Source organism: Hippopotamus amphibius, chromosome 2 (genome assembly GCF_030028045.1).
Source record: "Hippopotamus amphibius kiboko isolate mHipAmp2 chromosome 2, mHipAmp2.hap2, whole genome shotgun sequence".
Lineage (NCBI taxonomy): Eukaryota > Metazoa > Chordata > Mammalia > Artiodactyla > Hippopotamidae > Hippopotamus > Hippopotamus amphibius.
Genome location: NC_080187.1, coordinates 30836421 through 30860667, shown reverse-complemented (window position 1 = coordinate 30860667; position 24247 = coordinate 30836421). Strand labels below are relative to the sequence as shown.

At 34.7% G+C, this 24247-nt stretch overlaps 1 protein-coding gene across 1 annotated transcript in view; it reads left to right on the top strand.

Moving 5' to 3' along the window:
• Positions 1-3418: 3418 nt before the first annotated feature.
• The window catches only part of CYLC2 (cylicin 2), a 170027-nt gene continuing 149198 nt past the window's right edge, over positions 3419-24247 (top strand). Inside the window, exon 1 of the mRNA XM_057720613.1 lies at positions 3419-3621. Coding sequence (XP_057576596.1) covers positions 3419-3621 — 203 coding nt within the window. The remainder of the gene's footprint in view (positions 3622-24247) is intronic.

The following is a 24247-nucleotide window of genomic DNA, read 5'->3' as shown; positions in this document are numbered from 1 at the left end:
GACAAACTGGGGATATTTTGAGTACTCAAAAAAATGAATAAAATCCAATGAATATAAAGAAAACTTAAGAAAATTTCATGAGTGTGTGTGTGTATACTTTTATCAAGAATGGGGTTTTTATAGAGCTTAAAATTCTTCAAATTAAATCTTTCCCCAAATCTTAATAATTACAAGAAAGAGAATCTTTTTAATAGAGAAAACTGAAACATACCAACTATCAAGTGATCAAAGTAAACATCAGTAATGGGACAAATTGAAGCTATATACCACTTGATAAGATACAGTGAAAAGAACACATCATTTCTGTGATATTCTGAAGATACATGACATGAATATAATCTTGAGGAAACACTAGAAAAACATAAATTAAGGGACAACACAAGACAACTGACCTGCAATCTTCAAAGCCAAAGAACAATTTAAGAACAGCTCTAGACTGGAGACTAAAAAGATACGGCATCTAAATGCAGTGAATGATTATTAACAATAGCTAAGATAGTGAAACAACCTAAGTGTTCATCAGTGGATGGATAAAAATGGTTTGAAGTATATATAAAAATATTTATATACATATGTGTGTGTGTGTGTGTGTGTGTGTGTGTGTGTGTGAGTGAATATTATTCAGTCATGAGAAAAGGAAACCCTTCCATTTGCAACACCATGGTTAGACCTTGAGGGCATTATGCTAAGTGTAATAAGCCAGTTACAAAAAAACAAATACTGCATTTCATTTACATGTGGAACCTAAAAAAGAAGTTAAACTCTTAGAAACAGAGTAGAAAAGTGGTTGCCAGTGGTTCACAGATGGGGGAGATAAGGAGAGGCTCATAAAAGGGTACAAATTTTCAGCTATAAGATAACGTCTGAGGCTCGAATGTAAAACATGGTGACTAGAGTTTTTAATACCATACTATATAATTGAAATTCGCTAAAAGAGTAGAAAAATAAGATAAATATGTGAGATGTGAAGTAATGAATGTTTTAATTAACCAGATGGTAGAATTCCTTTCACAATGTATTGTAAAATTATATCAAATAAGCACTATGTGTACTTTAAATGTCTTTACTAGAGTTTAACTGACAAATATGACTCATGTTTGTCAATTAAACTCTGGTAAAGCTGAAACAAATAAATGCAGTGAATGATTCTGAAATGGATCATCTTGATATACAGGATATTATTGGGAGATGGTTAAATTGGAATTGGGTCTGAGAGTTAGATTTTAGTAATGTATCAGTGTTAGCTTTCAATTACTGTACTATCTGTCTTCCTCTTTCTGTTTCTGTCTAGGAGAATGTTCATGTTTATAGGAAAACTACACTATATTATGTAGGGATGATGAGGCATCAGGTCAGCAATTTACTTCTAAATAGTCCAAGAAAAAATATTCTTTATATTGTACTTCTAAGTTTTATATAGGTTTATGACTATTTTACATTTTTAAATAAAAATAATATTTAAATGAAGACAAATGGGAACACTATTACAATGATGTAATATGAAAAAAACAGAAGTTAAATATAACATTTTGAATAAATTTTAAGCAAATGTAAACATTAGACAACATCATTACCATTTATAGTTACCTAAATGAATTCATGTGCAATTTAATGATTTATAATTACATGCCTAAATAGCTCACATAACAATCTGTTTACATATGTTTAAATTAATTACATAGTCAATGAGTTCCTCTCATATATCCTGAGTAATCCTTATTAATTTCTCCTCAATGAAACCATAATGCTTAATTTGGTTAAGCAAATACCTTTACTATCATAAATTAATGCAGGCCATGTACTTAATATTCACAGTGAATTCCATCTCAGAGAAAACTACACTGATGGATTAAAGGCATTCCAGGCAAGAAAAATAATTTCAAAATCTATTATTACCATGTTGAATATAATCATTTCCTTCAGTCTGTATAGCATTGTGTCTGCTCTTTAGGGAACTTCTAAAAATTCAATTACAATGAACCAATATGTCACGAAAATGTTATGGATTAGTATTTTTCAGTGATTTGTGCACTAATTTAAAGTGAGAACAGATTTGGACTAAAGTTGTGGGTACCTGGACAACCTGTCTTTGCTGTTTTGTTCTTTTCAAGAACATAAATGAATTTCATGTGTGTGCTTTCTGCTCACAGCACAGCTGTCTGCTAATGTTCTTTCTCCTGTGGAGATAAAGGGTCCCTTTGAAGATGTGGGTCACAAATAGCACCAATTACCTTGAGGGGAGTTCATTATTTGGACAGGAAAATGAGGACTAAGGAGGAGAGTCTCTGATCCTGAGTTGGGGGAAATCTCTGCTGTCTGTGGGCCTCACAGAGAGGAGACTGAATCCACTGACAGGGTTATTGGTATCACGTGTTTTGGGAGACGTGCTCGGCTCCATGGAGCCTCTCTGATTAGGCAGAGCCACACCTGTCAGGGTTCCGTGATGATGGGTCAGGGCTTCCTAGCTGCAGGAAAAGCCACAGATAGAAAATGTACTTCCCTTATATTATTTCTGAGGCATTAATAACATCCTATTTCAAGTGACAATCTAATCTCAACAATTACCTCCTGAAATAAAGATAAGAACTATAGTTGAAACGAAACGGCTATGTGGAGAAAGTAGTAGCAGACTAGGAAAAGCATTTCTCCAGGAGGTTACCATTATGGAGATGTGATGATAGATAAAGCCAACAGGAGGAATCTGGCAAGGGACATTTAGCCACTAAAACACGTAATAATAGCTAGCATGGACTTGTAGAGCAAATAATCTCCAGAGATTCTCAAATATATTTACATATGGGATCCTGATGCAATGTTAGAGTTTTTTTTTAATTGAAAGTAGATGGATCCCTAGCTAAATATGTTTTATAGTATTCATGAAAATGAGATTTAACAAGCTGATGAAGACTGGGAAACACCAGGCAGAATTTTAAAAGGAAGAAACAATTCTCACGATGAAATCACTGCATTCAATATATTGTAAGTAAAGTTTTGAAAGTAAAATGTATCTTCTCCCCCTGCTCCCCCCCAGAATATGCCAAAATATTTCACACAATAGGTACAGCAAGGGGAACGTTAGCTTTTGCATTGGAATTCATCTGTTACCAAAACTCTAACGCACTGACTTTGAACATTCCTACAGTTGAGTAAAATGACACTTTCTTCCACTGCCATTTTGTATGTATGAGAAAAGACACTTAAAGGGGTTTTTCAGCGAGGACCCTGAAGTTATCTCCTGTTGTAGTACAACCCTCCCAAATGTGGAATTTACGCCAGCAACGCTCATTAACAATGCTTGGGAAATAAAAATAGAATCTGGGTAATAAAGTCTAACCTTTTTCTCGGTGGCTCTTGCTCATAGGGTGCTGTGTCTGCAGGTCTCTCACCCAGCACTTCAGACCAGAGTTCTTAGTGCAAAATGGCTGTCCTGACAGCTCAGCTCAGGAGTCACTTGTGGAAGCTGCACAGAATACTCAATTCAACATGGCTGCGGCGGGCCATGCGCAGAGATGCTCCCCGCTGCAATGTGGAGCTTGAGCACGTGAGCAGCACAGCTGTGCCCCACCCGGGAGAACTCCACCCCTTCCCCACTTATGAGATCCCTATAAAGCTGCCTGGCGGGTTGGGGAAAGCGCATAGAGGGCAGGTTGCTTTCTTCCCATACAAAGACTAAAGCTTTCCTTTGCTTCTGATCTGAATTTAGTCTCCTATTGTCCCAAACAACAGGAGGACCCTTGTAGGGGTCTGACTGGAAAGGGTCAATAACGGAATCATTGGATAAAATTAAATTATCTTCATGAGAAATGGCAATTATTCGCTTTAAATTAGGAAACAAAAAAAATTCATATTTAGTGCACTACTGAAGATATTCCATAAATATTAACTGAATCTAATAGTCTCTTTAAGACTGTTCTTTTCTTTTACTGTAAAAATTTTTATTTATCATCATAAGCATGTATAATTCTACAGTAGAAAAACACTATAGCATTGTAATATTTAAATTAAAACTATATCTGGATGCCACACAGGGAATTGGTAGAGTCTATGTGACTTGAACATGAATAAATTCCATGTAAGTTAATTTACATGTTAACAGGCCATCCTTTCATAATGATGCCTTTGATAAAGTTAATTTTATTGAATGTGCATTTCTACTCACCTGAAGTGTTTTTTAGCCACTTTCATATAAATAATATATACTCAGAAAATTTAGGATACCTGATTGGGTAGAAAATAGTTTATACCTGTTGTAGGACACCAGGTTGGGTAAAGATAAGGGAGAAAATAAGCATCTTTGAACTTTCTGCTGAAATCATTTTTAAACTATTTTATTGGGTTATGATTGACATGTAAAAAGCTGTATGTATTTAATGTAAACAGCTCAGAGAGTTTGGGGATAAGGATGCACCTATGAAACCATCACCACCATCAAGGCCATAAACATATCTGTTTCCTCCCAAAGATTCCTCTCACCCCATTATTATTGCTGAGTACAATTCTTTTTTTTTTTATTTTTTTTTATTTTTATTTTTTGGGGGGTACACCAGGTTCAATCAACTGTTTTTTATACACATATCCCCATATTCCCTCCCTTCCTTGACGCCCCCCCTCGAGTCCCCCCCACCCTCCCTGCCCCAGTCCTCTAAGGCATCTTCCATCCTTGAGTTGGACTCCCTTTGTTATACAACAACTTCCCACTGACTATTTTACAGTTGGTAGTATATATATGTCTGTGCTACTCTCTCGCTTCTTCTCAGTTTCCCCTTCACCCCCCGCCCCCTCCCATACCTCGAGTTCTCCATTCCATTCTCTGTATCTGCTTCCTTGTTCTTGTCACTGAGTTCATCAGTACCATTTTTAGATTCCGTATATGTGAGTTAGCATACAATATTTGCCCTTCTCTTTCTGACTGAGTACAATTCTTTTTGAGGAAAATTATTTTTACCTAAAATCATATACAATTATGATTAAAAAAAACTTGTTTATTGTAAACATTCAGGCTTTTGCTATGGATCATGGCAAAACATTTTTCTGGAATTTTTCTTAACATTCTCTAGTTGCTCTGGCATAGTGCAGATTCAATTCCAAGTTTTCTCATCTGTCAATGACTATAATAAAGCAGATCCAACTCACAGTGCAGATTAGCTGTAGGTGAGTCAAAATTAGTAGTAGTTATATTGATCCTCAGATTTCCTTTTACAAAATGACAATGCTGCTACCACTGAATGAAGATAGCAGTGAAAAATCAGCACTCAGAATGCACTCACTGATTAAATCCTGTTCTGATAGTTTATATATATACAAGGAGCATAGTGATTTTGTTCCCTAATTTTCTCTTGTCCCTTCCATTGAGGAATGTCATATCCAGTGCACCATGATATGGCTAACATGTAACACTGTAGCATCCATGAATGCAGAGTTGAAGGGCTATAAAACAGCTAATTCCATAGTAGTCTGACCAGGGGACTATAATAGTCACAGTAGTTTTATAGGGTAATATGAACACTACCATGAGCAGTCTTTTAAACTGTTATTGAAACCAGTGAAAAATATACCTTTCTACCATGTTCACATTTACCAAAGGTAAAAAAGCCTACAGATGTTTGGGATGATTACTCACATAGTTGCACAAAATGGTTAATGTGTATTATCTGCTGCTTTGGAGCAACAGCTCAAATTCCTACCAATTTCATGTCTTAGCAGAAATGGAACATTGATTCTATCAAATTACAAATATTCCATACATTTATTCAACATTCTCTTTATGTAACATGTTGAAAAGCTATTATTACTAGGGTTTGCTCTAAAATTAAAAATAGTGCAAGTGCTACAAAGAATAGCTTTTCATTTGTAAAGTTTTGGGAGAGATTTTAAGCCATAGGTAAAATTTTTACCTGATATCTTTGAAGCATTCAAAAGCAAAACAACCACAATAACAATTTCAAATGCTGAAAATTCTTTGTGCTCTCAGACGTAAATCTTTGAAATTAACTTTGAGACTCAAGACTACATGATTGTGTATGGGCATGAGTGTGTGTGTGTGTGTGTGTGTGTGTGTGTACGCACATGCACATGTGTAGGGGGAAGCGGAGGTGGGGCTGTGGCATTGCTTGCTTTTTGAAAATTCAAAACAAAGCAAAATCCTATTCTGGAATGATGGATTTGTAGACATTGTGCAGCAAAGCTGCTCTTAGTGACATAAAAGTTCCATTTCTGGATGCAGAAGTCATTATGAGGACAATGGATTTGTGCTTTCTTTGAGAGGCCCTTGGGATTTGTGTGAGATTACAAACAAGAGAGGGCTCCTGTTTGGGAAGCAGTATTTGCCCTAGATATTAAAAGCAACTAGGAGCTTAATCAATAAGTCAGCCATAGGAAATTCCTCAAGAATTAACATGTCAAATAAACTCTAAATACAGTAATATCCAGCTTATAGTTGGCATATATAGGTATCTCCAAATCTGAATAATTTTTAAAAATAAATTTGTATTATTCACACCCTGGATAAAAGAGATAGGTGCTGTTTTCCATATTTAGCAAATGAAGCGCACTGGAGAGAAATATGGCAAGAGGGAGAAATTATGAAATAACCGATGCTGAATGAATGAAAAGCATTGAAGAGCAGTTTTAAATGGCATATAAAAAGCAACAACTAGTTAAAGAAATAGACTTTCTTCATGATTCTTCAGTAGTATTGAAGACGTACCGGCCTATTGGCTGTCACACAAAATATGTAGTCTAAGAATGTAATTTAGAGATTGATAGAAAGGATGCCCCCATATGACTCATTCAGATTATTGGTCTGCAGGCCAGGGGCAGACTCTTGATGGCATTCCATTCACCTATGTACTCATCATACATCACGCAATCCATGGAAAATGCCTACACATGTCCTTTAAAACATACGCCATTTGTGCCTGCTTATCATCACCTCCACCACAACGATTCCAGGCCAAGGCACCAACTGTACCTGAGCCACCGCAATGTTTTCTAAGGGTTCTCCTTACTGTATCTCCCTTACAGCCTTCCCTATACACAGATAATATTTTTAAATGGCAAATCAGATCATATCACTCACTTGTCCCAAACAGTTTTATTCCATTTTACTCTTAGAAAGTAACTCAAGTATCTTGACATTATTTATAAGGCCCTAACCCCTGCCTAATGTATCACTCCCTGATACTCTCTCTGCCCTCATAGCACAAAATTTTTATTCTTTCTCAAAGGCATTACTTAGCACCTTTATGCTTGTGTTTCTTAACTGAATTTTTTTTTCACATCTTCCCATGGCTTGTTCCTTCAACATAGCTCAAGACTCTGCTCTTCCTGAAATACATTTCTCATCATTCTCTTTACTTTTTCTTTCATAGTATATATTATTGATTTTTATTTTTGCCTTGGTGTTAACATTTTCATTTCACTATAATTTTAATTAAACCAAAAACAAGTTGAAAAAATTCAAGAAATTCCTATATATCCTTTATTTTTTTGTTCACCAATTTTTTATATTTTGTCCATTTGCTTTTGCTTTATCATTCTCTCCATGTGTCAATATCTATCTCTAATAATCAGTATTATTGTTATACTTCTCAGTAAAGTTATAAAAGAACAAAAATATGGAAATTTATCATTGATATTATATTATCTGATCAATCTTCAGTATTTAAATTTTGGAAACTGTCCTAATAATGTCCTAAAATTCATTATATTTTTCCTAACTCTATCAAGGTCTAATTCTTTTTTTTCAAAAAAAGATTTTATTATATATTTATTTATTTATTTTGGCCACACCACACAGGATGCAGGATCCTAGTTCCCCAACCGGGGATCGAAACTGTGCCCCCTGCAATGGAAGCGCAGAGTCCTACTGCAGGACCTCCAGGGAATCCCCCTCAGGGTCTACTTCTGGATCATCCATTTACATTTTTTTTTGTTAACAGTCTTTTTTTATTTTATTTTGTTTTTTAAGAACTTTTATTGAGATACAGTTGACACAATAAACTGCATATATTTAGAATGTACAATTAGGTAATTTTTTTCTTATTAGTAATGAATGTGTAGAAATCCCAATCTCCCAATTCATTCCGCCCCCAACACCCCCCGCCCCAGCTTTCCGCACTTGGTGTCCCTATGTTTGTTCTCTACATCTGTGTCTCTATTTCTGCCTTGCAAACCAGTTGATTTGTACCATTTTTCTATATTATGCATATATGTGTTAATATATATTTGTTTTTCTCTTTCTGACTCACTTCACTCTGCATGACTGTCTTTAGGTCCATCTATGTCTCTACAAATGTCCCAGTGTCATTCCTTTTTACAGATGAGTAATATTCCATTGCATATATGTACCACATCTTCTTTATCCATTCATCTGTTGATGGACATTTAGGTTGCTTCCATGTCCTGGCTACTGTAAATATTGCTGCAGTGAACATTGGAGTGCATGTGTCTTTTTGAATTATGGTCTTCTCTGGGTATACGCCCAGCATTGGGATTGCTGGGTCATATGGTAACTCTATTTTTAGTTTTGCAAGGAACCCCCATACTGTTCTCCATAGTGGCTGTATCAATTTACATTCCCACCAACAATGCAAGAAAGTTCCCTTTTCTCCACACCCTCTCCAGCATTTACTGTTTGTTGATTTTCCAATGATGCTCATTCTAACCAGTGTGAGGTGATACCTCATTGTCGTTTTGATTTGCATTTCTCTAATAATTAGTGATGTTGAGCAGCTTTTCATGTGCCTCTTGGCCATCCGTATGTCTTCTTTGGAGAAATGCCTATTTAGGTCTTCTGCCCATTTTTTGATTGGGTGGTTTGTTTTTTTTTGATATTGAGCTAGATGAACTGTTTATATATTTTGGAGATTAATCCCTTGTCTGTTGATTCATTTGCAAATATTTTCTCCCTTTCTGAGGGCTGTCTTTTCGTCTTGCTTATAGTTTCCTTTGCTGTGCAGAAGCTCTGAAGTTTCATTAGGTCCCACTTATTTATTTTTGTTTTTATTTCCATTACTCTAGGGGGTGGATCAAAAAAGATCTTGCTGTGATTTATGTCGAAGAGTGTTCTTCTTATGTTTTCCTCTAGGAGTTTTATAGTGTCTGGCCTTACATTTAGGTCTTTAATCCATTTTGAGTTTATTTTTGTGTATGGTGTTAGGGAGTGTTCTAATTTCATTATTTTACACGCAGTTGTACAGTTTTCCAAGCACCACTGATTGAAGAGGCTGGCTTTTTTCCCTTGTATATTCTTGCCTCCTTTGTCATAGATGAGTTGACCATAGTTATTTCTGGGCTTTCTATCCTGTTCCATTGATCTATATTTCTGTTTTTGTGCCAGTACCATACTGTCTTGATCATTGTGGCCTTGTAGTATAGACTGAAGTCAGGAAGCCTGATTCCACCAACTCCGTCTTTCCTTCTCAAGATTGCTTTGGCTATTCGGGGTCTTTTGGGTTTCCACACAAATCGTAAGATTTCTTGTTCTACTTCTGTGAAAAATGCCATTGGTAATTTGATAGAGATTGCCCTGAATCTGTAAATTGCTTTTGGTAGCATAGTCATTTTCACAATGTTGATTCTTCCAATCCAAGAACGTGGTATATCTCTCCATCTGTCTGTGTCTTCTTTGATTTCTTTCATTAGTGTCTTATAGTTTTCTGAGTATGGGTCTTTTACCTCCTTAGTTAGGTTTATTCCTAGGTATTTTATTCTTTTTGTTGCAATGGTGAATGGGATTGTTTCCTTAATTTCTCTTTCTGATCTTTCATTGTTAGTGTATAGGAATGCAAGAGATTTCTGTGTGTTAATTTTGTATCCTGCAATTTTACCAAATTCATTGATTAGCTCAAGTAGTTTTCTGGTGGCATCTTTAGGATTTTCTATGTATAGTATCATGTCATCTGCAAACAGTTTTACTTCTTTTCCAATTTGGATTCCTTTAATTTCTTTTTTTTCCCTGATTGCTATGGCAAGGACTTCCAAAACTATGTTCAATAGTGTGGAGAGAGTGGATATCCTTGTCTTGTTCCTGATCTTAGAGGGAATGCTTTCTGTTTTTCACCATTGAGAATGATGTTTGCTGTGGGTTTGTCATATATGGCCTTTATTATGTTGAGGTAGGTTCCCTCTATGCCCACCCTTATTGAGAGTTTTTGTCATAAATGGGTATTGAATTTTATCAAAAGCTTTTTCTGCATCTATTGAGATGATTATGTAGTTTTTTGTATTTTTTTAATTTAATTTTATTTATTTATTTATTATTTTTTGGGGGGTACACCAAGTTCAATCATCTATTTTTATAAACATTTCCCTGTATTCCCTCCCTTCCTTGACTCCCCCCTCATCGAGTCCCCCCCACCCTCCCCGCCCCAGTCCTCTAAGGCATCTTCCATCCTCGAGTTGGACTCCCTTTGTTATACAACAACTTCCCACTGGCTACCTATTGAAACAGTTGGTAGTATATATATGTCTGTGCTACTCTCTCGCTTCGTCTCAGCTTCCCCTTCACCCCCTGCCCCCTCCCAAACCTCAAGTTCTCCAGTCCATTCTCTGTATCTGCGTCCTTGTTCTTGTCACTGAGTTCATCAGTACCATTTTTAGATTCTGTATATGTGAGTTAGCATACAATATTTGTCTTTCTCTTTCTGACTTACTTCACTCTGTATGACAGACTGTAGGTCTATCCACCTCATTACATGTAGCTCCATTTCATCCCTTTTTATAGCTGAGTAATATTCCATTGTATATACATGCCAAATCTTCTTTATCCATTCATTTGTTGATGGGCATTTAGGTTGCTTCCATGTCCTGGCTATTGTAAATAGTGCTGCAATAAATATTATGATACAAGTTTCTTTTGGGATTATGGTTTTCTTTGGGTATATACCTAGTAGTGGGATTACTGGATCATATGGTAGTTCTATTTGTAGTTTTTTAAGGAACCTCCAACTATACTACAAGGCCATAGTGATCAAGACAGTATGGTACTGGCACAAATATAGAAAGGAAGATCAATGGAATAGAATAGAGAACTCAGAAGTAAGCCCAAACACATATGAGCACCTTATCTTTGACAAAGGAGGCACGAGCATACAATGGAAAAAAAGACAGCCTCTTCAATAAGTGGTGCTAGGAAAATTGGACAGCAACATGTAAAAGAATGAAATTAGAACACTTCCTAACACCATACACAAAAATAAACTCCAAATGGATTAAAGACCTACACGTAAGGCCAGACACTATAAAACTCCTAGAGGAAAACATTGGCAGAACACTCTATGACATACATCAAAGTAAGATCCTTTTTGACCCACCTCCTAGAATCATGGAAATAAAATCAAGAATAAACAAATGGGACCTCATGAGACTTAAAAACTTTTGCACAGTGAAAGAAACCATAAACAAGACTAAAAGGCAACCCTCAGAATGGGAAAAAATAATTGCCTATGAAACAACGGACAAAGGATTAACCTCCAAAATATACAAGCAGCTCATGCAGCTTAATACCAAAAAAGCAAATAACCCAATCCACAAATGGGCAGAAGACCTAAATAGACATTTCTCCAAAGAAGACATACAGATGGCCAACAAACACATGAAAAGATGTTCAACATCACTAAGCATCAGAGAAATGCAAGTCAAAGCCACAATGAGGTATCACCTCACACCAGTCCGAATGGCCATCATCACAAAATCTGGAAACAACAAATGTTGGAGAGGGTGTGGAGAAAAGGGAACTCTCCTGCACTGTTGGTGGGAATGTAAGTTGGTACAGCCACTTTGGAAAACAATTTGGAAGTTCCTTAAAAACTACAAATAGAACTACCATACGATTATGTGGTTTTTATCCTTCAATTTGTTAACATAGTATATCACAGTGATTGATTTGCATATATTGAAGAATCCTTGCATTCCAGGGATAAACCCCACTTGATCATGGTGTATGATCCTTTTAATGTGTTGCTGGATTCTGTTGGCTAGTATTTTGTTGAGGATTTTTGCATCTAAATTCGTCAGTGATATCGCCCTGTAATTTTCTTTTTTTGTAGTATCTTTGTCTGGTTTTGGTATCAGGGTGATTGTGGCCTCATAAAATGAGTTTGGGAGTGTTCCTTCCTCTGTAATTTTTTGGATAAGCTTCAGAAGGATGGGTGTTAGCTCTTCTCTAAATGTTTGATGAAATTCACCTGTGAATCCATCTGGTCCTGGACTTGTGTTTGTTTGAAGATTTTTAATCACAGTTTCAATTTCATTACATGTGATTGGTTTGTTCATATTTTCTATTTCTCCCTGATTCAGTCTTGGAAGTTTATACCTTTCTAAGAATCTGTCCATTTCATCCAGGTTGTCCATTTTATTGGCATATAGCTGCTTGTAGTAGTCTCTTATGGTGCTTTTTATTTCTGTGGTGTCCGTTGCAACTTCTCCTGTTTCCTTTCTAATTTTATTGATTTGAGTCCTCTCCCTCTTTTTCTTGATGAGTCATCCATTTAGTTGTTACATCTCAAATTTTTTGAGACTGCACAGTCTATGGACAGGCTTGTTGTTGTTGTTTACTGCTAATACCAGTGATTAGAACAGGAGAGGCAGCATAGAACTAAGATTACAAGCATGGGCTCTAAAGCCCTGGCTTGGTCTTGTCATATAAATTCTCTGTGCCCCAGGCTCTTCATTTGTAAAATGAAGATGATAGCAGTCATTTTCCAGGGCTCTTGTATGATTAAAGAAATTCACGTGTAAGTGCTATACTAATCTCTGATATATAGTAAACATTATATGTCATTGTAAAATAAATAGTGTCTGGCAGGTACCTGGCACTCAGTAAATATCTGTTGAATGAATAAATAGGTTTGGCAATACATGATATAGTAGTATAGATTATACACAAGTCTCAGATGCTTACAATTAAAGTTTCAAAAGGATGATCCTGATCATTGGTACAGAGGGAGAGGAAATTCTGTGGTCATCCAAAGATCTAGGCTTACAGAAGCCCTGCTATTGTCAATACATAGCTTCCAAGGTCACTCTGGATATCAATATACCACCAGTACAAGGAGGAGGGAAGGGAACAAAAGTAGGGAAGGAGCCTATGGAAGTTATTTATGGACCAGGTCTATAATAGGAATAAATATAATTTGTTTGCTAGAATTCAGCCACGTGCCATGCCTAACCATATAAGAGGATGGCAAATGTGGTGATTCTAATACGTGGGGAAATGTGTATATGTTTAGCACAGCAGTCAGCATATAGTAACTGGTTAATGAATTTTTTTTTCTCTTTCTCACAGTGTAGAAAAAAATGATAAACTAAGGACTAAAGTTCCTTCTCAGAAATGCACATTTCCATTTGTAACTTCATAATGAAGTCACTGGATCTCAAAATATTTTTTTAAAACATTAAAGACCATGTTGCCAATTTGGACAGTTTTGCCTTTGTATTTTTTCTTGACAGCTTCTTCACTGAAATTTCTATCCTATTACTTCTATGTCAACTCCACATTCCATCTTTCAGTTTAGAGAACAGTCTCAGCTTCAGACGTCTTATGTTCCAACACAGGCTGGATCTATGAATTAATTTCATCCTTCTCAGTCCCATTTTCCTTTTCAATATGAAAGAAATATATATACCTCTCATAGAGCTATTGTAAAGATTAAATAAAATAATTTCTTTTTAACAATTGCTTACACAGTACCTATTATGTGTTGGGTAGTTCTTAAAAATACTGACTAATATAATCTTAAATCAACCCTGTTAGTGCCCCCATTGTACATGTTAGGAGATTGAGACACACACAGATTAAGTAGTTTCTCTAAGGTCTAACAGCTAGCCAGTGTTTCAATCCAGGCAGTGTGCCTCTAGTCTCTCTGTACTTAACCTCTATGCTGCTCATGTGCTGTCTGGCTAAGATGGCCTTAACGTTCCTTTCAGCTTAACTAAATTTTAGAAAGATTTCTTCCTGATTATATGCCTCTAACTTCCCTTTCTTAGAGCATTTCTGCACCTTCTATATGTAAATCTCCTAGGTTCTTGACAGTTTTACTTCCCAGGAATGTCTTTCTCAAGGATTAGGGAGCCGCCTCTTTGAAATGTAATCGTCAAGAAAGATAGTGCAAAAAAAAGTATATGAAAATATGCTCAAAATCATTAAGCATAAAGGAAATGAAAATCAAAACTACAATGTGATATTACCTTACACCCGTTAAGATGGCCGTTATTAAAAATATTTATATGTGTGTGTGTGTGTGCATATACACACACACATATATGCATACACACACACACACATATACTTGTTGACTATTTGTATGTCTTAGTTGGAGAAATGTCTATTCAGGTCCTTCGCCCAATTTTTAATTGGATTATTATTTTTCTGCACTATCTTTCTTGATGATTACATTTCAAAGAGTTGGCTCATACACACACACACACACACACACACACACACACACATATATACACACACATATATGACAAGTATTGATGTGGAGAAAAAGGAACTCCAGTACTCTGTTGGTGGAAATGTAAATTGGTACAGCCATTATGTAAAACAGTATGGCAATTCCTCAAAAAATTAAAAAAAAAAGAAACTACCATTTGATTCCTTGTCTAAATATTAATCCAAAGGAATTCAAAGCAGGGTCCTAAAGAGATAGCTGTACTCCCATGTTTGTTACAGTGATTCACAATAGTGAAGATGTGAAAACAACCTAAATGTGCAATTGATGGATGAGTGAATAAAGATAATTTGGCATATACATACAATGAAATAGTATTTAGCCTTAAAAAAGTAGGAATTCCTGCTGTTTACAACAGCATAGATGGACCTGGAGAATATTGTGTTAAGTGAAATAAACCAGACACAGAAAAATACTGCATAATCTTACTTACATGTGGAATCTAAAATAGTCAAAGTACATAGAAGCAGAGAGTATAAAGGGAGTTGTCAGGGGCTGAGGGAAGGGAGGAAGGGGGGGTGATAGTTAAAGGGTACAAAGTTTAAGTTATGCAAGATAAGTTCTGGAGACAGCTAAACAATACAATGCCTGTAACTAACAATATTGTTTTGTATATTTAAAATTTTCTGAGAGGCAGTTTTTGTGTTCTTACTACACGTCATCATCATCACTGGGGGATGGGAGGAACCTTTTGGAGGTGCTGGATATGTCTACGGCCTTCATGGTGGCCACAGTTTCACTGGTGTATACTTCTCTCCAAACTCATTGAGCTCTACACATTAAATATAAACATCTTTTTACATGTCCATCAAACCTCAATAAAATATTTTTTAAAAAACAGAAAGAAAGGATAGTGCTTCTATATCCCAGTCACTGTGGGAGGATAGCAGCCTAACTTTGATAAGCGCCAATTAGCAAATGCAGATGGCCTAACCATTGAGCAGCCTCCCCCACTTACTACTTCCTCCAGTAGTTTTCCACTGAGCCACTCCAGCACTTAAAGTCCCCCTCCTTTTGTTTCAGGAGTGTTGAGTTCAATCTCTCTCTCCTACTGGAATAGTCTTGATCCCTAATTCAATAGTCTTGAGTAAAGTTTTCCTTGCCTATTGAACTCTATCCAGTAGTGTCAGATTTTCTTTGACATATCTCACAGCCTGATATATAGTGAGTTCTCCAAAAACATGAACTACAATTATTGATTTTGTATTAAAATGATATTATTGATTTTGCTTTTCAAATATTCTTCATGGCCCATGATTTCAAGTTAAAGCTTCTCCAATGAAGATTCTCTTCTAAATGTTCTTCGGTGTGTTGATGTCACTAAAAGTGAAGTGCCCATGACTGCAAGTGTTATCAAAATGTCTTAGAGAAGCAGAGAAGAGCAGGATTAGCTCTGCTGCCCCAGATCTAAGGATTACATTTCAATTAATACAGCCTCAGCCATGTTTCTATTTCTTAATATTTAGCTTATGGTCAACTAAATTATGAAACCTATTTTTACATTTGCCCGCTACTCAGTCATGGTTTCCACACTTATACACTTTGATAGTGAGAAAGCTGTTTTCTTACAATTCCATTCAGCTGCATGCAACCACAAGCATCACCGAATCAGTGTATGCATTCAATATACAAAACTCCTCCTGTAAAAATAAATTACAACTTAAAAGATGGTAAAGTACATTTTGTATTATATAAATACAGTTGTCCCTCAGTATCTAGTTAGGGGGATTGGTTCCCAGACCCCATGTGGATACATAAATCTGCAGATGTTCAAACCCTTTTGTATAATGGCTTAGAATTTGCATATTACCTATGCACATTTTCCTGTATACTTTAAATCATCTCTAGACTACGTATAATACATACTACAATGTAAATGCTATATAAATAGTTGTAATACAATATAAATGCTATGTAAATAGTTGTTGCAATGCAGTGAATTAAAGTTTTGCTTCTTGGAACTTTCTGAGATTTCTTTTCAAATATTTTTGATCCACATTTGGTTGAATCTGCAGATGTGGAAACATTTTGTATGAAGGGCTAACTGTAAAACAAATTATAAACCTTTACTGGTATTAATTTTTCTTTTTCAATATCCAAAATTTTGGTACAATTAAGGTCTAAAGGGGAAACTTGCTTGCTCTATCCTGTATTAGAGGCTAGTTGATTATGTCACAAAGAGATTAAAGAACTTCTCTCAGATTCCATAGTCTCAAATCCTTATCTGACTACAAAACTTTTAAATGGGGACAATATTGACAAAATGGAACCGGCTTGAGCATGAAATTACAAATTTATGTCAGGTATATGTATGGTACAACACATACCTCAATAAATGTCACTTCTCTCGCTTACCACCAAATAAGACCTCCACCCTTAGACCCTCCAATAAGTTCCTCACATAGAGGATTGTAACTAGACCTTGTGTCAAGATTTCTACTGTCTTAACTTCTCAAATTACCTTTGGAAGGTAATTTTGAAATTTAAATAAAATTGCAAATAAGAATTTTTCATTTCAAGAAACGTATGACTCAATGAAATGAATGGATTTGTTAGTCTATAAACTGTTTAAACAACTAGTGGAGCAGTACATCATAGGTTCATGAATAAAATACATATTTGAGAGACAATTAAAAGGGAATACTGATTTCCATGTTTCCAGTATGAAGTCTGTGATATTCTTCATGATGTCTCTTTGTATGCAATGTGTCTTTTCTTCTTCCTCTTCTGGCTAATTTTAGGATATTTGTTACTGTTGCTGTTGTTGTATTTATCATTAATTTTTCACAATTTGATCTTGATCAGCTTTCACATGGGTGTGTGTGTGTGTGTGTGCGTGTGTGTCTGCACCTACCTTCTCTCCAGGATGCTGACATAAATTCTACCTGCCTGTGTCTCCCCAAACTCCAATCTCAGTCTCTTCGGTTCTATAAGATCACAAACTTTTGGGAAGTTGCTCCTTTCTGCAACTCATAATACTATTTGAAGGCATAAAACTATATACTATAACCTAGGCAAAGTATGTAGAGGCTGATGAATCACTGACTAATCATATTATGAGTCACTGTGTATTTATTTCCCTTCTACTTCCAAATAATCTCAAAATTTTCAATAATAAAATATATTTTAAAATATATTTATATTTATAAATACAATTTATAATTCCAATAATAACATATATTTAAAATATGTTTTATATTTTGTAATTTTATAATTTTAAAATATATTTTATAAAATATATTTTAAGACAAAGTTTTTCAGGCAAGGAATGGTATGCTTTTAAAGAGATTATTTTTATTGTTTATTGTAGCTAAGACATTTGTACTTGATGACAAATGAAGATACTTAATAATTCCAGTAGTTTAAAAGAAATACATAGTTATTCAAATTAAGTGATCATTACATATCTATCTGTACCTGTACTACAGAAAATTCATAATAAAATTTGATATATTAAATTAAAATCCAAAAGACTGTCCATACTTAGATGAATTTATTGATATAAACTTGCTGTTAGAAATAGATGAAAAGTCAATTGCAGTTCCTTTCATTCTAACAAGAAAGACTAATAAAAAGGAAAAATTTGGAATCTGAGTCCATATTTGTGGAAATAAACTATTTTGTGGCACAAATCAAAATGGCACACTGAGTATTAAGATAAATACAATTTTATTTATTATTTTGCAATGAAGATAACTTACATACACCACATACATAGAAGGAAAATTTTACTCATGGTCAAAAAGACTATTTGTCACTATTGTCCTAGGGACCAATTGAGTATTATATGTTAGTTATTTGAACCTCTCTGTGCTTTCTTCCTTCCCAAAGAAACAGTTATGAGTCCAATACTCTGCACTGAAGACTTCCTTTGTCTCTCAAATTTTTCTGAATTTCAGAAATTAAAGGGGTTTTTGACAGGAGCATGGTAAACTTTCTATAGGCTTTAAAAAGTGGTGGTTTCAGCAGTAACTGCAGAGACAGTTATTTCAGATGGAGTTCAGTCCTGGGATGATCTTGCAGTTGCTGTTTACATTGTCTACAATTGAGCATAGCTGGGACTTAGTCTAAAACAATGTGGTGATATTCATTAGTTATAACTTAGTGGGTAGTAAAAAAGATAGTTATAAACAGCTTTTGCTTCCACAAGTTTAGCTTTGTCTCCATAGGATGGATGAAAGTGAGGTGGGTTGGGAATGGAGGGTAAATAAATGGAAGTTTACTGGATGTTAATTTTGTGAATCATACTTAAATTATATTCTTACATATTGGGGCTTATTAATAAAAATTATTCTTTTACACTCCTGGAACTTAAAATAATTTCATTTTAAATTAAACAAAATTAACATTTATGGGTGTGTAATAGGTGTTAGATATGAATAGGACCTTTACACTTATTTAACTTTATATTCACACTTAAATCCTGTTTACAATCCATCTAAGTGGAACAGGCAACAGCTGGCAAATGCCAGAGCTGAAACTGCAACCTAGATATGGCTGACTTCAAAAATCTATTATTTTTCTATTAATTATGTTTAACATCCCTGATTTTAACTTACAATTGAGCATTAAGGACATGAAAGATTTCTGTAAGAAATATTTGGATATTTAACAGGATTCATACTCTGCTCAGCCTATTTCCTTTAGAAATTTCAACTTATATATCATATCAGTTAACTCTGAATCTTCCACTGCCATAGCAACTCATTGAGCTAATCAATACAGTCAATGCAGTGGCTGGATTATAAGTATACACCCAAGCACACATATGCCAATATTATATGTTTGGGTCATCAAGTTGCTCAAATTGAGTAGAAAAATCAAATTAATTCCAATAGCACTGAATAGATATTCCCTACATTGCTGTTAAATTTCTTCCAAGCCATTCATCTTTAATGTATGTCGAATCAATGCTTTAACACCTATAGGGACTGGGTACTCATTATCTCAGGTAGCAGACATACTTGATTCCCTCTGGCACAAAACCCTGCTTTTACTTAAACACAAATCTATTTTTGAAATACTTATCTAAAACAGACATTAATCCCCTTGCTTATGACAGGCTTTCAAATTACTGAAGAGATATACCTAATTCCCTTGTGAGCTCACTCTTTGCTATTTTAAACTGCCATGCTGCCTTCCATCATGTGTCTTGTGAATTAATTTAGAGTCCTTCAAATCCTTCTTTTCTTCTTCATTTTTATCTGAATTGATTCCATTTTTATATACCTGACATTGAACAAAACATCTGAGGAAATGTCATACCCTTAGTTCTCTCAACTGGCAAATCATGCCGTTTGTCATATATGATTATACATCCTTAGGGGGTTTTGTCATTTTGTAGTATCTACAGAATCTAGTAAAGTGCATATAGTAATTTTTTTAAGTTAATTGTAAGATTACACATTTTAAAACATTACTGTTTCATTTATAGTTTAATGAAAGAAACTGAAAATTTAGAAGACATAGATGAATGGTTAATAAATGTTTTTGCTCTCTGGCAGTTGCATCAGCCAAGAAGGAATGTGTTAGTTTATGTAAACATTATTTTGAAACTGACTTAGGTGAACAAGTAATTTGTATGATTTTCCTACAATATGTTCATTTCATAGATTCAATATAGTATTCTCCAATAATGATAAAATGGTTACATAGTTCAATAGAAAAGTACTAAGGTCAACCTTCATTAAAAAAAAAAAAAGATAAATTGTTCTTTTAAGCTTTTTCTTCTTTTAAGATTTTTATTTGTGCTAAGAGTTTTAAATCAAAAACCAATTAGAATAAAGTAAAATCCAATTTTATGGGCCATGGAGAGACAATGCAATTTCATTTATCTTTGCAGAGTCTCTTCCATTTAGATCTCTTTTGAACATTTTATTCCTAGGGAATATCTTTTTTTCAACTGCATCAGTAAACGAAGGTGTAACACTGTTCAATTTTTCTTCTATGTGCTTTGTTCTCATCTGTCATCAGCTGAAGTCAGTTGTCAGTCTCCAAGATGTAATGAGAACTACTTTTTGCCATACAGAGTGTCTTGACACAGTTATTATAGTACCAATGAAAGCTTTCTCTGGAGGACACATTTTCTGAACAACCTGCAAATGTAATCCTTTTAAAATGTTTTTTTTTTCCCACATGAATTCTCATATGAAGAGTTCCTATGACTATACTTATTTCAAAGGAAAAATTTACACTTCCAAATTTATTACTTATTTAAGAATCATTTGAATATGTAGTCTTGCAAATATTTAACAAAAATAATAAGTAATACATTGAAATCAATTTAGTTTTTCTTTTGTAGCAAAATAAATAAAATATAAATTAGCACATTAATCCCTTTACACTTGATACTAAATATGGTCTTGGGACCAAATATAAAAATAAGAAATATACTAGATTATATTGCAAAATTATGTGAATCTTTTTGCTTTGAAATCTAAATAAATATAATTTTTATGAGATATGTATATGTACCTACTTTCCAATAAAGCAGGTAAATGAAAGCATGAAACTATAAAATGTAATTTTAGTTCCTTCAGATATTCTTTTAGTTGCCTATGCTCCCCCAATAAAAAGGATTATCTTTTTAATCTTATTTTATTTTCAGAAACCTCTAAATTATAAAGTGAATAAAAACTTCAAAATGCTAACTGCTGAAGTACAATTTAGTGATTATATCTGTTACTGAATATTCAGTAACAAAAATTACCAGTTGAGTAGATATGTGGGATGGAGTATGTGACACCCAATCTAATCAAATAAATACCTGGGAAGTGACATGTAATATAGGGAAAAGAGGTCCAGATAGATATATTAAATATTATGATACCATCTTACTCTGCCACATATTACTACAGTTGAGTATTGAGTAGTTTATAGTTAAAGAAAGCTGTTTCTTATGTTCTAACTCATTTTTGTCTTTTTTAAAAATTGTTTTCCCCTGTTCCCTCATCTCTGAGAGAGTACTGTTGATTGTCTTTTATTCTACCACCTCTGTTCTCATAGTTCTACTTCTTTTCTCATCCTTTCTCATATTCTCTCTTCAATTCACCTTTTCTCTCTTCTGCTTCTCTCCCTTGAAATGATCAAAGCAGTGATTTGGTACAGGATCAAAGTGGTGATTTGGTACAGGAAAACTCAGTCTCCTTTATTCTACTGAATTGAGACAAAAAAACTCAAGGAACAGGTTCTTTTCTTACTTTTGAGAGTGCATTATGCCAGCTTTAAATATGCAGATAAACAATAGTAAACCCAGCTCTATTTTTAATATAATAAATTTACTATATATTTCCATATTTTTTATCAAATTAGTTAAGTTTTCAGGTACTTGATATTCATAGACTGCCAAGTGACAATCATAAGCCACCAAATAAAAAGCAATTACCACATAGTCTCAAAGATCCTGTATTGAGCAGGGTAAAAGCTAAGGTTTAAAACAAAGCTACGATTTGACCTTAATAAACCAATGAACTGTTCTGTGCCTCATTTACCTTTAGTATTAAATGAGAATATTCTTACCTGTCTTGTCTATATAATCATCTTGTTATGGTCCTAAGTAGACAGTGCCTTAAAAACAAAATGAGAAATAGAGCCAGCCATAGAGTATTTTGGTAATGAAATAAAATGAATTCTGCCTTTTCTTTTCCAGAAATGTCTCTTAATGTGAAAACATATATATCCAGGGGTCATATTTGCACCTTCAAATATGTGAAGGGCATTTTTAAACCTGACTTTGCAACCTTTCTTAAGTAATTCTTCTACTGCTAAACTCTCCCCACATTCCTCTGTCAAATCAAACTTAGTTTTCCTGTATAGATTTATGCTATGGTTTTTTACTTGATTATTTTGTGTCTTGCTCATTAGACTGTAAGCTCTGTGAGACTGGGGAACATATCTTTTTAGTTCATCATTATATACCCAGAACATAACAGAATGGAAAAAAATGGATTAGTGAAAGGAAAAGTACATAGATAATCTGATTAAAAATACCTAACTCCAGACATTGTAAAATTATTCACCACAAAAATGAAATACAAATTAAAATGTTAATGAGATATCATTCAACTTCATATAGATTGCCAAAGCATATAAACATTGATAAAGCCCAGAACTGGTGAGGCTGTGGAGAAATTGGCACTTATTTGTAATTATCATAAATAATTGCATTGTTTTTAAAGTAAATTTTAAGTTTGAGAAGACTCATTCTTTTGATGAATGTTATTAGGTTGATGGGGATACATTTTCTTTCACATATCAACCAAGAGATACTTGAATGTGAATAAGTATTAACAAAAAAGTGTAAAAGTCACAAAACTTGTAACTCAGCTATCAGCTAGGATCACCCTTTCCCTTAACATCCAGGTAAGATTAGCCTGAACATTCATTTTACATCCTGTGAAAGGAATAGTGTCTTCAAGATTTCTACAAGTAATCAGATGGCCACCTGTGGCTCTATTACTTTCTTTATATAATTATCTTTCTCTTATGCTCTTTTCACTTTGGTAACAATTTCAAGCACTCATTTGTCTTGAAATTTCCCTATCCCTCAACTAGATCAAGCATATGATAATACAAGAAAATGCTTTTATGCAAGATTTTTTCCCCAGATTTTTATTGGAGTATAATTGCTTTACACTGTTGTGCTGGTTTCCACCACAGGACAACAAAGTGAATTGGCTGTACTTATGCATATATCTCTATATCCCCTCCCTCTTGAGCCTCCCTCCTACCTTCCTGTCCCACCCCTCTAGGTCATCACCAATCATTGAGTTGATCTCCCTGTGTTATGCAATTGCTTCCCATTAGCCATCTATTTTACATTCGGTAATGTATAAATGTCAATGCTACTCTCTCACTTTGTCCCAGATTCTCCTTCCCCCCATCCCCATGTCCTCAAGTCTGTTCTCTACAACAGCATCTTTATTCATCCTTTGCCACTGAGTTCATCAGTATCATTTTTTTAGATCCCATATATATGTGTTAGCATACAGTATTTGTTTTTCTCTTTCTGACTTACTTCACTCTGTATGACAGAGTGCAAATAACTCAGTTTCATTCCTTTTTATGGCTGAGTAATATTCCATTGTATATATATGCCACATCTTCTTTATCCATTCACCTGTCAGTGGACATTTAGCTTGCTTCCATGTCCTGGCTATTGTAAATAGTGCTGCAATGAATACTGGGGTGCATGTATCTCTTTGACTTACGGTTTTCTCAGGGTATATGCCCAGTAGTGGGATTGCTGGGTCATATGGTAGTTCTATTTTTAGTTTTTTAAGGGACCTTCATACTTTTTTCCATAGTGGCTATATCACATTACATTCCCGCCAACAGTGCAGGATGGTTCCCTTTTCTCCACAATCTCTCCAGCATTAAACCTAGCTAAGGAGGCAAAAGACCTGCATGCAGAAATGTATAAGACAGTTATGAAAGAAATCAATGATGACACAAACATATGGAGAGATATACCATGTTCTTGGATTGGAAGAATCAACATTGTGAAAATGACTATATTACCCAAAACAACCTACAGATTGAATGCAATCCCTATCAAATTACCAATGGCATTTTTCACAGAACTAGAACAAAGAATTATATAATTTATATGGAAACACAAAAGACCCTGAACAGCCAAAGCAATCTTGAGAAGGAAAAACAGAGCTGGAGGAATCAGGCGCCCTGAATTCAGACAATACTACAAAGCTACAGTAATCAAGACAGTATGGTACTGGCACAAAAACAGAAATATAGATCAATGGAACAGGATAGAAAGCCCAGAGATAAGCCCA